The sequence below is a fragment of the Leptonotus elevatus genome, chromosome 5, assembly GCF_054856555.1.
Source record: "Leptonotus elevatus isolate MCC_2025b chromosome 5, RoL_Lele_1.0, whole genome shotgun sequence".
NCBI lineage: Eukaryota > Metazoa > Chordata > Actinopteri > Syngnathiformes > Syngnathidae > Leptonotus > Leptonotus elevatus.
The window spans coordinates 2959885-2974911 of record NC_141243.1 but is presented as its reverse complement, the minus strand read 5'-3'; the positions used below and the strand labels follow the sequence as shown (position 1 = coordinate 2974911).

Genomic DNA, 15027 nt, shown 5'->3' with positions numbered 1-15027 from the left:
CGATGGCCATACAAAAAAAAAGAAGACAAAACCGGAAGTAGTTTAGAATAATCTAGTTAGCATTGTCGAACGCTGAAACGCCGGCGAGAAACAAAGGGTGACGTTCAAAAGTGTTTTCCGCCGTTGGCTTTTGAACCGTTAACATCAAAATGTTGAAAGAGTTCGTGAGGGAGCGATTGATTGCGGCCGCCGACGAAATCTTCGAGTTGTTTGAAAGAACGATCGCGTCGTACGAGGAGCAACTTTTTCGAGCCAGAGAGGAGAGCGAGCGACAACGACGACAACTGGAAGATGTTTGCAACGCTCAAATTGCGATACGCGGTGAAGGTCAGTTTGCGGTTTACTGAACAAAATGAGACTGAGGTTTTCTTCTGAAAATCGATGTTTAATATTATTGTAAACCAGTTAATCGTTGATGCAGTTATATCATTAACGCCGCTCAAATATGGACATTTCCGAATATTCAATGTGTATACAACTAACATTAAAAAAAAATCACAATGGTACGTTTTATAGTATTGCATGAAAAACGCCATTTCACCATACCAAATTATTTTGGAGTCGAGCTGTTATAACAACAGAGATTCATTACACAGAACCACACGGTTGGAGCATATGAAAGAATCACAATATAATTAACGCAAGCCAAATTATGTTTGTGTTGTTGATGTACTGCAGATGCCGAGAAGGACGATCCACAGTCCACACACTTGAAAGATGTAGACGAACATCCACAGCCCTTCTGTGTTAAGGAGGAAGCGGAGGAGGCTGACGTTAGCAAGTTTCCACTAACTGGCCTCTATGCGGAGAGTGAAAGTAACGAAGACAAACCACCCGAGTTGTCATGGCTTCATCATCGCAGTCCAAGTGGAGACCACTGTGGAGGACCACCTCGAGACGAAGTTGACGACAAACAGCAGAAATGTTCCAGAATGAGAAAAACTCGTGGCGACAAGGAAACTTCAAAAACGCGCGAACAATATTTTATCTGCTCAGTTTGTGGTAAAGGTTTTGCTAAAAAATCGATATTGAATCGACACTTGATAACACACACTGGAGAAAAACCTTTTCCTTGCTCAGTTTGTGGTAAAAGGTTCACTCAAAAGCCAAGCATGATTTCGCACATGAGGATGCACACCGGAGAAAAACCCTTCCGTTGCTCATTTTGCGGTAAAGGGTTTACGCAAAAGCCAAGCATGGTGTCACACTTGAGAATACACACAGGTGAAAAACCCTTCAGTTGTTCAATTTGCGGTGGCAGCTACTCCCGTCGCTCCAGTTTGACTGCACACGTGCGCACACACAACACGGAAAGAGTCAATGTTTTATAATTTGCCAGCCATTTTAGATGATTTTTGACATTCTCAAAACCCAGACGATCCTGTGTTCTGTGATTTTACTGTATATATATACTGACTCACTCAACCAAATGAAAGAATAAACTCTCATTTCGTCCTGATTTCTGTGATATTTTTTCCCCCACTGACTAATTAATGAATTACGAGTGAAATGACGAACGCTATTGTGAACGTAGGATTCTTGGTAAATGCGGCCTGTCAAAATGGATGACCGCATGGGATTGTGGGATATTTTACTATTTTTAACGCAACGGTCATTTACTTATTCACTTACCCCCTACTTATGATATGTATTAATTTATGTCGTGTTATTTTGTTTTTGTCTGTACTGCGCGACTGATTTTGTATTCCAGATAGATAGATCGATAAGATAGCCCATAACGTGTGTATGTTAAACTATTCTTTTTTCCTTGCTACTGGTCACACGTTCATTACAGAACCTCTCTCTCGCGTTCTCCCCCTCAACGAGAGAATAGAACTTGACAGTGTTGCATTACATTCACAGATATGCTTTTTTACGCTCCTCAGCTTGTTCAGGCAAGTGTTTTGTCCTATCGTGGATGCCGTAGTTTAGCAATCAAGCTGCGCATGCGCGGGCAGAAGAACGCGCAATGGGGACCAGTGTTGTCCTACTTTTGTAACTTGTACTGTTTGTTAGGATGGGGAGAAAGTGCAGCGTAGTGGGTTGCTGTAGCAATGTGGGTTTGCATCAATTTCCACTGGATTTAGAGATGAGGCGCCGGTGGCTGCGCGTCGTTGGCCGCGAGGAAAACACTGAACTCCCGCATAGAGCCGGAGTTTGCAAACAACATTTTACGCGTGATTGCTACGCCAACTTCATGGAGTTTGAAATGGGCTATTCTAAGATACTTCATTTGAAGAGCGAAGCAGTCCCCAACCTTGCTCTTCCACGACTGAGCCAAAGCTCACCGATACTGTTGCCTCGCCTTCACCGCGGAGGTTTCGAGCGCCAAATCCAATCTGTAGTGAGTGTTTACTTTTTACAATGGTGTGAAAAAATTAAAATTATATGTACTATCTTTGATGGTTAGTAGCAGGGTATGCAGCGACTACACTTTTCTGTCGTTATGCTACTTGTTTTCGTAAAGAATTTGCAAGCACACTGAATTTTCAATAGTGATTTTTTTTCTTTTGTAACTGACAAATTGACCATTCTGAACATCCGGGTGTTTATGATATTTCCGCAATGCAACCGCTTCGTCTACACGGTGAAAACTAACTACGTATTGTATTGCTTTTGCCTGTGCTGGCTATCACACAAAGAAGTCAGATTGTTATAGTTGTCAAACGACATCACATCACATTTTGAAATAAAAAATAATCCTGACAAATCAAATTACAACCATTCAAAATCCAACTATTTTCAATGAGTGAAGAGCTTCCTTTCACCGAGTTGGCCGCCATTTTGACTTGTGACGTGTTCTCGTCATATAAGGCTGTAGGTATTGTTATGCCACATTTAGGGATGGATGATTAACAAAAAAAAAGAAGTCATTCTGTCCTTAGTAGCACAGTGTAATTTTATAAACATTATTTATTCTTTATATGTTTTCAGCCAAAATCAACCCGAGAAATTGGCTGTCAGACTGAGCGTGTCATCAATAAGCATGCATTTGTCCAGGCTAACCTGAAGCCTTACAGGCGTAGCAAAGGTGATTTCTCTCACTGCAGTCTACAATACACTAGTATTTTATTGCAGATTTGTTCTTTTAAAACAACGTATGTATTTGTATATTATGAACCCTGTTATAAACATTTTTGTCTCGTTACAGCCATCCAGGCCCGAGCCCCGAGCCGAAGTGTGTCTTGTGACACTGGGACTTTGACGGAAAGCCCTCTTCCTGAAAGTCCCAGGGCAAGTTGTACAACACTGAAACGGAAATGGTGCGAAGCGTCTCCTTTGGACCCCAGCTGTCATTTGGATGCCAGCTCTGTGAACTCTACTAGGTAAGAAGTAAACATAGCTTACATTCTTACATTAGTTTTGTCGTAAATGTTTAATGTAAATACAATTTAATTGAACCTTGTGATCGCTCAGATGTGTTTTACTTGTCCAAGTTAGCTGTAACAAGCTTTGCTCTGACCAACTAATCAGAGGATGAAAAAAATATATAACTTAAATCTCGAGCCAGCCAGTGAATATGAAATGTTATTGGTAAAAAAACAAACATGCATTGCTACTTTAGTTTATTCATTTATTTTATAAAAAAATCGGGGGGGGGGGGGGGGGAAATGGTACACGCAGTTGAATTCCTTCTTGGACGAACATAACAGCCTTGTTATGAGTTTTTAATAACAAAACAATTTAGGTTAGCGATAATAATTTTGGTCTGCCATCTCTATTGTTTTGTATTGTGTCGCGCAGATGTCCATCAGCGCAGGGGGAGCTCCAATTTGAACTAGAAGCAACCGCAGATCCCCACATTAAGGAGGAAGACGAGGAAGCTGACGTCGGCAAGATCCCGCTGGCTGTTGTCGAGGCGAAGCATAACGACGACAAAGACGGACCGCGCGAGTCATCGCGGCGTTATCATCACAATCCAAGTGAAGGATTGCCACCAGACAGCCTCTTCGCTCCACTGTCAGACAGTGATGACATGGAAGAACCTTTGGAGTGTGACACATACAGCGGAGATGATGAAAAACAGTAAAAATTATACAACCAAAGTTTAAAGAAAACCAACACAAAAAACACTTCACCAACATGTATAAAACGTGCGGCTTTCTCAGTTTGTCATTAAGATTTTGCTGAACAGCACATGAGGATACACATAAGAATGCACTCGGAAGAAAAACGACCCCCTTGCTCAGTTTGTGCTAAAATGTTCTCCAGTATGGCACTTTGACGACACGTGCACACACAACAATGAAAGAATAGATACATTTAAATGTTTCTATAATAATAGTGGATTGTCCAAACGTGAACATCATCTGTGAAGAGTATAACAACAGGCTAAAACATTGCTGGAAGTTATTTTAGATGGGTGCGCACCTTCGCACTTCCTGTACAGTAGGTGGCGGTATGCACCAAAGAGTTGTAATCCGTTATTAATTAAAAGAAGAAAAAGAATGCCAGCCAATCAGAAAGAGTTGGACCAGTCTCGTACAGCTAATCGCAAATGATTTCCTGAATTTGCTTGACTAATCTTTTCTTACGTGCGCCTTGAACTACCAACAAAAATCAAGATGTTAAAAGAGTTGATAAGGCAGCGACTAATTGCGGCCGCCGACGAAATCTACGGACTATTTGAAAAAACGATCGCCTCGTACAAAGAGCAACTTTGTCGAGCCAGAGAAGAGACGGAGCGACACAGACGACAACTGGAAGCTGCTGGCATCGCTCAAGTTGGGTTTCAAGTCCAAGGTGAATGAGATATACTGTATTATGATCACTTTTGTTAACATGATCTAGTGTAATCTTGATTACTTTGCCACAAAACGTCTTGGTTTTCCTGGTCAGCTAATCGGAAAGTTAGTGAATATTTGGCCGTGATCCCATCCTGTATTGTGTATTATTACAGTATATCGTAACTGTGTTATATCTTCAAATTTGTTTGCAATTACATTTTCATTTTAAGTTCAGTTAAGTTCTATCTATATTTATTTTTGCCATAAATCTAATGTGTGTATCCATCTAAATACAAAGTTAGTTAGTAGTTATGTTATTCATATCATTTATGAGTTATTCATGAATTTTAAAATTCTTGCATTTGCAGGAGCAGGATTTGCCACAGATCTGCAAAGATGTTCAATGCCATGTCGAGCCTCTGGGCATTATCACTGCCCGTGCTGTTCACGCACAGTTATACGGAAGATAGATATGGCGAGGCATTTGGCCATATGTCAATGTCAAAATAAACTCGATGCCCTGGAAGCACCATCCACTGCTCCCACTGACCCACCAGCACTACCTGCTTCTCAGGTGGATGAAGACCACGCCTATGCATGCCCATCAGCGCCAGGTGCAGCAGAAGTATTTTTGAATGACATTTTCATGTATCCGTAAATTCGGTTAATTTTAAATCTACATTTATTTTGCCGTGCATTTTGCAGGAGCAGCTGAATTTGAAATGGAAACGCCTGTGCCGGTTAATGCCACAGATCTACAAAGATGCTCAATGCCATGTCGAGCCCTTGGGCATTACCACTGTCCGTACTGTTCACGCACAGTTATTCGAAGGATCGATATGGCAAGACATTTGGCCTTGTGCTTTTGTCAAAATACACAAGAAGCTGCCTGTCAGCCATCAAGTGGAGTACAAGAGGATGTATTTCTTCAGCGCCTGCCAACACCTCAGCTGTCGAATTTTTTTTAAAGACACTGATTTGCTGTAATGTTCTAATTCTAAATACTCTACATGCACTATGCTTTATTTGCAGGGATACAAACATTACATGTTAAAATTAAAATGTAATTTAAAACAATTTAGATGGGAAATAACTTAGCTTTTGTAGCTACACTCACAATACCTTATGCAGCATGGGCACCTATAGAAAGACTTAAACGTTTGCTGGAAAGAAGCGAAGGATTTATAGATTGAACATGACTGTCAAGTGAGCAACAGACAACACACCATGATTTTTTTTTAAACATTCTAACTTCAAAATTCAATGACTGCTTTTATTTAATGTTGTCAAGTCATCACTATAGAAATCAGGTTTCATCCACTTTATTTCATTGTTCAGACAAACCAACGTTCAGGATTATTATATTTTCAAAGAATAACACTAACGACTTGGAAGATGACAATCTGAAAAGGACACAACTCCTATAAGCAAGAAAATTCAATCTAATGCTTACACGTTATACTTGCTTAGTTTGAGGCAAATGTTTATCTAAATGTTTCACACATAAGAACACATACAGGAGAAAAACATTTAGTTTTTCGGGTTTGTGGTAGAAAATTCTCCCATGGTGGAAAACCGCCGCAAGATGGCGGCCGCCAGATGCAGTGTTGCCGTAAAAGCATTGTCGAAGAAGAAAAAAAGAAAAGAACAACGCATAACAGTCCACATTGGACCACACGGGTCAGTTCTTATTCCTGTGCTCGTTGAACTGCGTACAACGTCAAAAATGTTGAAACGTTTAGTAAGGGAGCGACTGATTGCGGCCGCCGACGAAATCTTCGATTTGTTTGAAAGAACGGTCGCGGCGTATGAGGAGCAACTTTGCCGAGCGAGGCAGGAGACTGAGCGACACCGACTACAAATGGAAGCTGTTTGCAACACTCAAATTGTGCTGCGTATTGATGGTCTGTCCAGACGTTTATTATATTCAATATACCTATTAATGGCATCTTATGGCACTAAAACAGCGAGACAAAAAATGATAGAAGCTTTGGTTGATTTAACTTAAGCATTTTCCCCTTCTAAGAGAGGCGATTTGCGGTCAAACGACAACACATTCGTAACGCTTGAATTCGTAAATATTGTTTAATAGCACTTGAGCTAGAACATTTATTTCAACTCACCGACGGCAGCCAGCCATCTTGATTTTCACAATCGCCAATCAAAACGCTGCCTTGGCGTCACGTGACGTGTCCACTGCGTGTGAAGCAGAAGACAGAAACCTCACAGTTTAGAAATGTACCAGTACCCTAACTCACTTCTCCAATAAATAATTAAAATTACTTTCAAGTACAGTATATGAAGGCAGTGAAAATATTATATATATATATATAAAAAAAATACTGAAGCAGTCTAATAATAATAATAAAAATGTGTATATATATATATATATATATATATATATATATATATATATATATATATATATATATATATATAATTTATACCAAGTATTACCAGCTCAAAAACAACCATAAAAACCGAAGTAGAGGTTGGTTTTATTACATAAAATATTTTTACATTAACAATGCATTTAAATATAAAAAAAAAAAAACCTGTGTTTAAATAATTGAATTCAACAACACAGAAAAGTTTTAAAACATTTCTAAAAAACTCAATTCCATGCAATAAATATAGTCATTAAATAAATAAATGGCTTCAAACTGGCAGAATCACAATATGTGTATAATATATGTGTGAGCCGAACTGTGTTTTGTTGCATGTGTCTTGCAGACATCCAGCAGAATGGGGGGAGCTCCAATTTGGAGCATGCACAGCCCACCCATATTAAGGAGGAAGAGGAAAAGGCTGACGTCAGCGAGTTGCCCCTCGCTGCTCCCTACGCGGAGAGCGAAGATTACGGGAAAGAAACGTCTAAGTCGCTACAGTTTCATCATCACACTCCAAGTGGAGGACCCCCACCGGACGGGCACTTAGCTCCGTTGTCAGACTGTGATGTCACTGAGGAACCTTTGAGGAGCGACGCAGACCGCGAAGGAGACGACAAGCAGTCGAATTGCTCTGAAAAGAAGACAACTTTTGGCAACGAGGAAACTTCAAAAACGTGGAAACAGGGTTTTTCCTGCTCAGTTTGCGGTAGACGTTTGTCAAACATGTCAGTATTGATAAATCACTTGAGAACTCACACTGGAGAAAAACCATTCCGCTGCTCAATTTGTGGAAACAAATTTTCTCAAAAGGCAACCATGGTAGCACACATGAGAACACACACTGGCGAAAAACCTTTTGGTTGTAAAACTTGTGGTAAAGCATTTACTCAAAAGCAACATCTTGTATCACACATGAGAACACACACGGGAGAAAAACCCTTTAGTTGTTCGATCTGTGGTGGAAGATTCAGTCGTAGGACGACTTTGAATTTGCACATGCGCAATCAACACAGAGACAAGAAATGAATGAAAATACTTAATCTGTAAATGGCAGGATAGAACTGGTACAGAGGTAAATCGTGTGGAAAATAAGGAACACACGGGCAAAGAGTTTGATCTACAGTTAAGCCCTTTACAGTTCCGGTATTTTGTGGATTTATTGTGCGGGGTTCAAAATGTTTTGTTCTGGCTCCTGTTTATTTATGGTGTAATTCCACCCCCTGCCACTAGATGGTGGCACACTTAATTTTGACACTAACTTTGACCAAAGAAGACAACAGGAAGTAGTTCAAGCACAGCCTACTTTTTGCTGAAGGTTATTAAATATCAATTCCTCTGTATGCCTGCTTTTTATGCCAACATAAAGTAATTGATTTATAATGTACATCTTTGGGCACGATTCATGATGTGTATTTTATAGTAATTAAGCGGGATTTGTTTACTCTTAGTAGGCTACATAGAGGAATCAGTAAACTGCAATATATTTGTGTTATCCATTGCCCTTACTCTCTCAATAAGTTGAAATGTGTTTGTATCGTAAAAATTTAAAGATTTTTTTTTAAATAAGGTGCCATAAATGCTATAAAAACATGCTTAGTGAGTATTTTTTTATATCATGGATTTCTCATATTATGGAGTAAGTGAAATGGAACAAAGGGCTGAGAATGAGTTATACAAAGGTAAATGGATGAGAGAGTAGTTAAAATGCTGATGAAATCAAATGGGTTTGATCATATAAAGACAGGACATATGACATTATCAAAATATGTAAGTCAGAGTAACGATAAAAGCACAAGCATTACTGATGGAAATTTGTTAGGATTAATACAACATGCAATTAGTGTGTAAAAATATGCCACAAGAGCAAATTATAGAAAAGTATGAGTACATGAATATTGAAAAATAAGATATACCATTGGGGAAAAAATAAGATAAAACATTTATTCATATAGCTATTTTATCTATGAAGGGGAGTGGGCCAAATCTAGCAATAAAGAAGAAACATTTGATAGGATTTTAGTTCCGACGTCTGCATTTTTTCCCCACAGTACTCGTCTTGAGCCGTCGTCAATATCGCCGCAAGATGGCGGCCGTGTAACATACGGGCAGTGTCGCTGTAAATCACCGTCGAAGAAGACAAAGCCGGAAGTTAACATAACTGTCCTAATTTCGCCTGGAGCGGATGACGAGGAACAAAACGCTAGGTTAAACTTGGTTTTCTGTGCTCGTTCAACTGTCCAGAATAGATTAAAACACCAAACATGTTGAAGGAGTTGGTGAGGGAGCGACTCATTGCGGCCGCCGACGAAATCTTCGGAATTTTTGAGAAAACGATCGCGTCGTACGAGGAGCAACTTCGTCGAGCGAGAGAGGAGACCGAACGACATCGACGACAACTGGAACATGTTTGCAACGCTCAAATTGTGATACGGGTCAAAGGTTTGTTCATGAACATTTATTTTTGCAACCATTTATTAATACCAAAAATTGTTTTGGAACACCACTAATTCTATCTGTTTAAAGATCAAAGGTCGAGACCAAATTACGTGTTCATTTTTTTAATACTAGTTATTTTTTTACTTGTCTAAAAGAGGCGATTTAGTGTAAAAGGCCCAATAAAATCGTGGCATAACTATGTTTGTTTTCTTTTTGTTTTAAAGGAAACAATACAAGCAAAACATATTTCAGAATTGTGTTGACTGAAATGGACGTCAAATAATCTCTCACGCGAAAAAACCGTACACCAAAATGTATGCTTTGAAATGTATGCTTTGAAGTGCCACACCATTAACGAAAATAAATACGGACGTCACGTGATCCTCACTTTACTGGTGTATTCAATGTGTCACGTATTAGCCCTCAAAAAATAAGTGTTGGCCAGCAAAGAAAATGGAAATTGTACAGGTGCTAGTCATATAATTAGAATATCGATAATTTATTTCAGTCATTTGTTTCTAAAAGTGAAACTTGCGTGTTACATTAGTTCACCACACAAAAAGTAAAATGTCAACCCTTTGACACAAAAATATTATTCATTTAAAAAAAGTCTGTTTCACAAAATAAGAATTCAAGAATATCGTGACAATTTAGCTCAACGTTGTAGGCTGCCTGTGTCCCAATTCTGCAAACTAGGTCATGCAAAACAACTGCAGAGGTTTTCCTCTGACTTTAAATGGCCTCAGTCTGGTTCAGTAGGCTTCAGAATCATGGAAGACGGCTGGTTTCATTTTTGTGCAGAGAACCATAATTGACATCCTCCGTAAGGAGCAAAGGTCTCAAAAAGAAATTCCAAAATATGCTGGATGCTCACAGAGCACAGACATTAAGAGGAAGGGAAAAAAACGTGTCCAGAAAAGTTGCACAAGGGATGAAGAGGATGTCAAGCAAATTTCAACAAATCTGGAGGCGCTTCCTAAAAGGAGTGGACTGAAGCTGGTGTCAGTGTATCAAGCACAACCACATACAGATGTCTACATGACATCTGTGCTGGGCTAATGATTACAAACACTGTTGTGAAACCTGACCCAACAGTGTTAAAGGTGCTATTTAACGAGAACTTACATGCAAGGAAACAATTCATATACAACCTGATGCTTCTCCTCAGACTCCCCACCCCACTCTTTGAAACAGCTGGGTTAAAAATAACCCCATGTGGTTTATTTTTGAACAGCAGTTTTAAGGGCGCCCCAACTGAAAGATATCTTGGCAAAGTCAGGGAGGAGGACGTGACCCGCTTTCCTTCATCTTTGCTCTAAATCAAAAGATGATATCCGGTTGTACTATTTAAATACAAATGCTTATATTTTTGTAACTGATTGTTCAGCTGGGATGAGCAGGCAGGGATTTGCAAAATGTTAAACCAGCATAAAATGACAAATTGAAAAACGACTGGTCCCAGATATTTAGAAATGAAAATATAGTATTGCACTTTAAAGTTCAATCTATTTGTAAAGATCAGTTTGTGCATTAAATTATAATGCACAAACAGGATTTGTTGTCTAAAGTGCATTTAAAAGGATTTCAATAGACTTTTGTCATCAGCAGACAATAATAATAATAACAATGAATCGGCTTTATAACACACATTTCACAATGGATGCACTCACTATTCATGCACTCTCACGTTCATACAGTTGCTTGTCACCAGCGTAACGACGGAAATTCACTCTGTTCCTCCTGGCAACACCACCGAGAAGCAACATAATTGAACAAAAAAGGGCCTAAAATTGAGCCTTGAGGAACACCACATGGAACGATTCTTTAAAATGCAAAAAAAAAAAAAAAGTATTTGGAGATGACATAATAGAATCGGAATACATGCGGGTGAGCCTCATTGTGTTTGTGTTGCTCGTGTCTCGCAGATATTCAGCAACAATGGGGGAGCTCCAGTTCGGGCTCGGAGCATCCACAGCCCCACGACTTTAGCAGGGAAGAGGAGGATCCACAGCCCATCTACATTCAAGAGGACGCAAAGGATCTACAGCCCCCCCACATTAAGGAGGAAGACATCATCGAGTTTCCACTGACTGGCATCTCAGGGGACGACGAAGACGAACCGCCCAAGTGGTTGCAGCTTCATCACGGTCCAAGTGGAGACCAGCGGGGAGGACCACCATCGGACAACTTTTTCACTCCACTGTTTGACAGTGGAAACGTGGAAGAATCTTTAAGGAGCGACGCATACGGCGAAGGTGACAACAAACGGTCAGAGACAACTCTTGGCAACAAGGAAACGTCACAAACGCCCGAACAACGTTTCGCCTGCTCTTTTTGTAATAAAAGCTTTTCTGCCAATTCAATATTGAATATACACTTGAGGACACACACAGGAGAGAAACCTTTTGCATGTCCAGTTTGTGGCAAAAGATTTGCGCAAAAGCCAAGCATTGCAACACACATGAAAACACACACTGGGGAAAGACCCTTTAGTTGTTTAGTTTGTCATAAAACGTTTTCTCGGAGGTATCATTTGGAAATACATATGAGAACACACACGGGAGAAAAACCCTATAATTGTTCAGTTTGTGGTGTAAACTTTCGTCATAGGTCCAGTTTGAAAGTGCACATGCGTGTACATAACACAGAGAAAATGAAAAAAGTTTCACAGTAGTTGATTTTTTTTTCTTTCTGAAGAGCTGTAAATGTTCTGTTTTTCTGTCCTGTACACTACAAACAATTATCTTCTACGTCTGACTCAGCTGTTTAATTATCACTTTATCTGCTTTACCCAATTTTGGCATCTTCACAAATGATTTACCTTTGTGTTTGTTATTGTACAAATAGAATAAAACTGTGAACTTCACCTGTAAATAATGCAAAATCTGTATATATTTATAGCATCAAGTTTATGTCAGTTAATTTTTTTACAAATAGAATAAAACTGTGAACTTCACCTGTAAATAATGCAAAATCTGTATATATTTATAGCATTAAGTTTATGTCAGTTAATTTCTTTGCTTTTTAGTCTTAATTTTGATTCCGTTGTCGTCAATACCGCTGCAAGATGGCGGCCGTTTGACGTCCGGCTGCGTTTCCGCCGTGAGAGCACCATCGAAGAAGAAGGCTGGGGACATTAGCGGATCCACGCTTTATTTGGGCCGCCAGGGACAAAGAGCTAGGTGTGCTTACTACACGACAACGTGAAAATGTTGAAAGAGTTAATAAGGGAGCGACTGATTACGGCCGCTGATGAAATTTTCGGACTATTTGCAAGAACAATTTCATCGTACGAAGAGCAACTTCGTCGAGCGAAAGAAGAGACCGAGCGACACCGTCGGCAATTAAAAGCCGTTTACGACTCTCAAACTGTGCGACGCGTCGAAGGTATATTCACGAAAGTTATACGTAGTATCTACAACATTTTAATCATCTCGTTGGATATTTAAGAGTGTATAAATGGTAGTAGTTTTAAAAATAAAGACCAAAATGTTATGAATTAGTAGTACGGTTTATTTAAGCACTCCTGTCCGAGATAAATTGTTTTCAAACGACTATACAATCGGAACGCCCAAAATGCAAAATTATGAAATACTATCGCTTTTTGTTCAAATGATTGCATGACAGGTGATTACTTTAGCTACACGCAGGACACAATAACGTCACTTTAACATATAAAAGGACTCGGAGGCAAAACAAAGCCATGGAAGCCATTTTGATTTTTCTAATCAGCCAATCGTAACACCGCCTTGGCGTCATGTGACATGTAAAAGGCGTTTTGAAACTATTGCAGTAGAACATCTTTTTTTTTATACCCCTTATAAAAAATGTTTTTGCCTTTTTAATTATAGCAACTACAAATACTAGTATCTGTTAAATTATGTAATTTATTTGGTTTATCTTTACAATTCTTGATTAAATCCTATGAAAAGACTTCTATTTATTTGTGTGCAAAAAATGACTGAATCAAATGTTCAAGTGCAAACCACCAAAAATCGAAGCTGTGTGTCCATTTGGTGTATAAACAAACTTAACTTGCATTAACTACATTTAGTATACAGTACAAAAAAAAAATATATATATATATATCAGCCTGTTCATTCACTATTCTGCATTGTCAACTTGATATAATGTCCTGTTTATTTAATAAAGTGACTGCAATTTAATTTTTCAATCTGATTCATCAATTTAAAAAATAATCATAATTATTGAAATAATCATTAGTTGCAGCCGAAGTTGAAGCGCTGCATAATGCTAAAGGGTCTGCTCTTGGACTACAGGCGTCGAACAGCATGGAGGGAGCTCCGGTTTGAAGCAGGATGATCCACAGCCCTCACACTCTCAAGAGGAAGTGGAGCATCCGCATCCCCCTGACATTAAGGAGGAAGAAGAGGAGGTTGATGTCAACAAGTTTCACCTGACCGGTGTCTTTGAGGAACATGAAGATGATAAAGACAAACCACCTGAGTGGTCGCGGCTTCATTATTACAGTCCAGATGGAGATCTCTATGGAGGACCATCACCACAGAACTTCTTAGCGCCGCTATCAGACAGTGACTGTGACAGCGCAGACAAACTTTTGACATATTTTCAAAATGAGTCAACCCTTGGCAATAAGGACACGTCACAAACACGTAAAAAAAGTTTTATCTGCTCAGTTTGTGGTAAAGTTTTGGCCAACAATTCAGTATTGATTATACACATGAGAAAACACACTGGAGAAAAACCGTTTCTCTGCTTAGTTTGTGGGAAAGCCTTCATTCAAAAGTCACATCTTGCATCACACATGATAACACACACAGGAGAAAAACCCTTTAGTTGTTCAGTTTGTGGTATGAGATTTAGTTATAAGTGCAATTTGAATACACACATGCGAAAACACAAAACAGAATAGAAGTCTTTATGTAGTCCCAAATTATTCTGAAGTTAAATCTTATCAACATATCTCAGTTTTGTTGTCGCTAAAATTGCGTTAAAAAATGGTGGCCAGGTTGTCTTAAATTTTATTTTCTAAAATGAAGGCCATAATAATTCCTAAAAATGACACTTGAAAGATCTTAGGAATGACACAGTCTAAATTTGGTATTTACTAATGTGTACAGAGGTTTTCGGTAGCCACAAAAATATGCATAGAAAAAATTTGATCACTTAAATTTCTTAAAAATGTAGAATGTTGTATTAATGTGTTATCTGGTTATTTTCCCTTGTGGGATTATATGTGTAAAACAAAAAGATGTACTTCCGAACGTAATGCTTTATTCTCAAAATGTAAACATCATGCGTAAAGGGTACAAAAGTGATATACATTGTACATGTTCCACAATCATTAAAGAAGACACATTCTGTTTGCTATAATGACAATTTGAATTCTGACCATAAATGTTCCAGTATTTCCTCTGCTATAATCATTCGCTAACAATTGCAAAGGGTCATACATTATGAACAGCACAGATTATGTATATATTGGGTTTATT

General features: G+C 38.9%; 4 protein-coding genes across 4 annotated transcripts; all 4 read left to right on the top strand.

Moving 5' to 3' along the window:
- Positions 1–43: 43 nt before the first annotated feature.
- On the top strand, positions 44–12509 carry LOC147173330 (uncharacterized). The gene is made up of 5 exons (XM_086075725.1): positions 44–327; positions 679–1316; positions 4654–4743; positions 9364–9556; positions 11479–12509. The coding sequence occupies exons 1-5, from the start codon at positions 150–152 to the stop codon at positions 12225–12227; spliced, it is 1848 nt and encodes a 615-aa protein (XP_085931851.1). The 5' UTR covers positions 44–149; the 3' UTR covers positions 12228–12509.
- LOC147173332 (uncharacterized) lies at positions 1949–4477 on the top strand. Its single transcript, XM_086075357.1, has 4 exons — positions 1949–2344; positions 2935–3031; positions 3152–3326; positions 3745–4477. Exons 1-4 carry the CDS (start codon positions 2018–2020, stop codon positions 4028–4030), a joined length of 885 nt encoding a protein of 294 aa, XP_085931483.1. The 5' UTR covers positions 1949–2017; the 3' UTR covers positions 4031–4477.
- LOC147173331 (uncharacterized) lies at positions 6232–8707 on the top strand. The gene is made up of 2 exons (XM_086075335.1): positions 6232–6631; positions 7461–8707. The coding sequence occupies exons 1-2, from the start codon at positions 6292–6294 to the stop codon at positions 8141–8143; spliced, it is 1023 nt and encodes a 340-aa protein (XP_085931461.1). The 5' UTR covers positions 6232–6291; the 3' UTR covers positions 8144–8707.
- Positions 12510–12617: 108 nt separating the features above from the next.
- Positions 12618–14914, top strand: LOC147173329 (uncharacterized). The gene is made up of 2 exons (XM_086075366.1): positions 12618–12940; positions 13834–14914. Exons 1-2 carry the CDS (start codon positions 12763–12765, stop codon positions 14445–14447), a joined length of 792 nt encoding a protein of 263 aa, XP_085931492.1. The 5' UTR covers positions 12618–12762; the 3' UTR covers positions 14448–14914.
- Positions 14915–15027: the final 113 nt, after the last annotated feature.

Coding starts and splice junctions, on each gene's coding strand:
- LOC147173330 (XM_086075725.1), top strand. CDS start 150: ATGTTGAAAGAGTTCGTGAGGGAGCGATTGATTGCGGCCGCCGACGAA. Junction 328..678: donor AATTGCGATACGCGGTGAAG/GTCAGTTTGCGG, acceptor GATGTACTGCAG/ATGCCGAGAAGGACGATCCA. Junction 4,744..9,363: donor AGTTGGGTTTCAAGTCCAAG/GTGAATGAGATA, acceptor TGTCCAGAATAG/ATTAAAACACCAAACATGTT.
- LOC147173332 (XM_086075357.1), top strand. CDS start 2,018: ATGGGGAGAAAGTGCAGCGTAGTGGGTTGCTGTAGCAATGTGGGTTTG. Junction 2,345..2,934: donor AGCGCCAAATCCAATCTGTA/GTGAGTGTTTAC, acceptor ATATGTTTTCAG/CCAAAATCAACCCGAGAAAT. Junction 3,327..3,744: donor AGCTCTGTGAACTCTACTAG/GTAAGAAGTAAA, acceptor TGTGTCGCGCAG/ATGTCCATCAGCGCAGGGGG.
- LOC147173331 (XM_086075335.1), top strand. CDS start 6,292: ATGGTGGAAAACCGCCGCAAGATGGCGGCCGCCAGATGCAGTGTTGCC. Junction 6,632..7,460: donor AATTGTGCTGCGTATTGATG/GTCTGTCCAGAC, acceptor TGTGTCTTGCAG/ACATCCAGCAGAATGGGGGG.
- LOC147173329 (XM_086075366.1), top strand. CDS start 12,763: ATGTTGAAAGAGTTAATAAGGGAGCGACTGATTACGGCCGCTGATGAA. Junction 12,941..13,833: donor AACTGTGCGACGCGTCGAAG/GTATATTCACGA, acceptor CTTGGACTACAG/GCGTCGAACAGCATGGAGGG.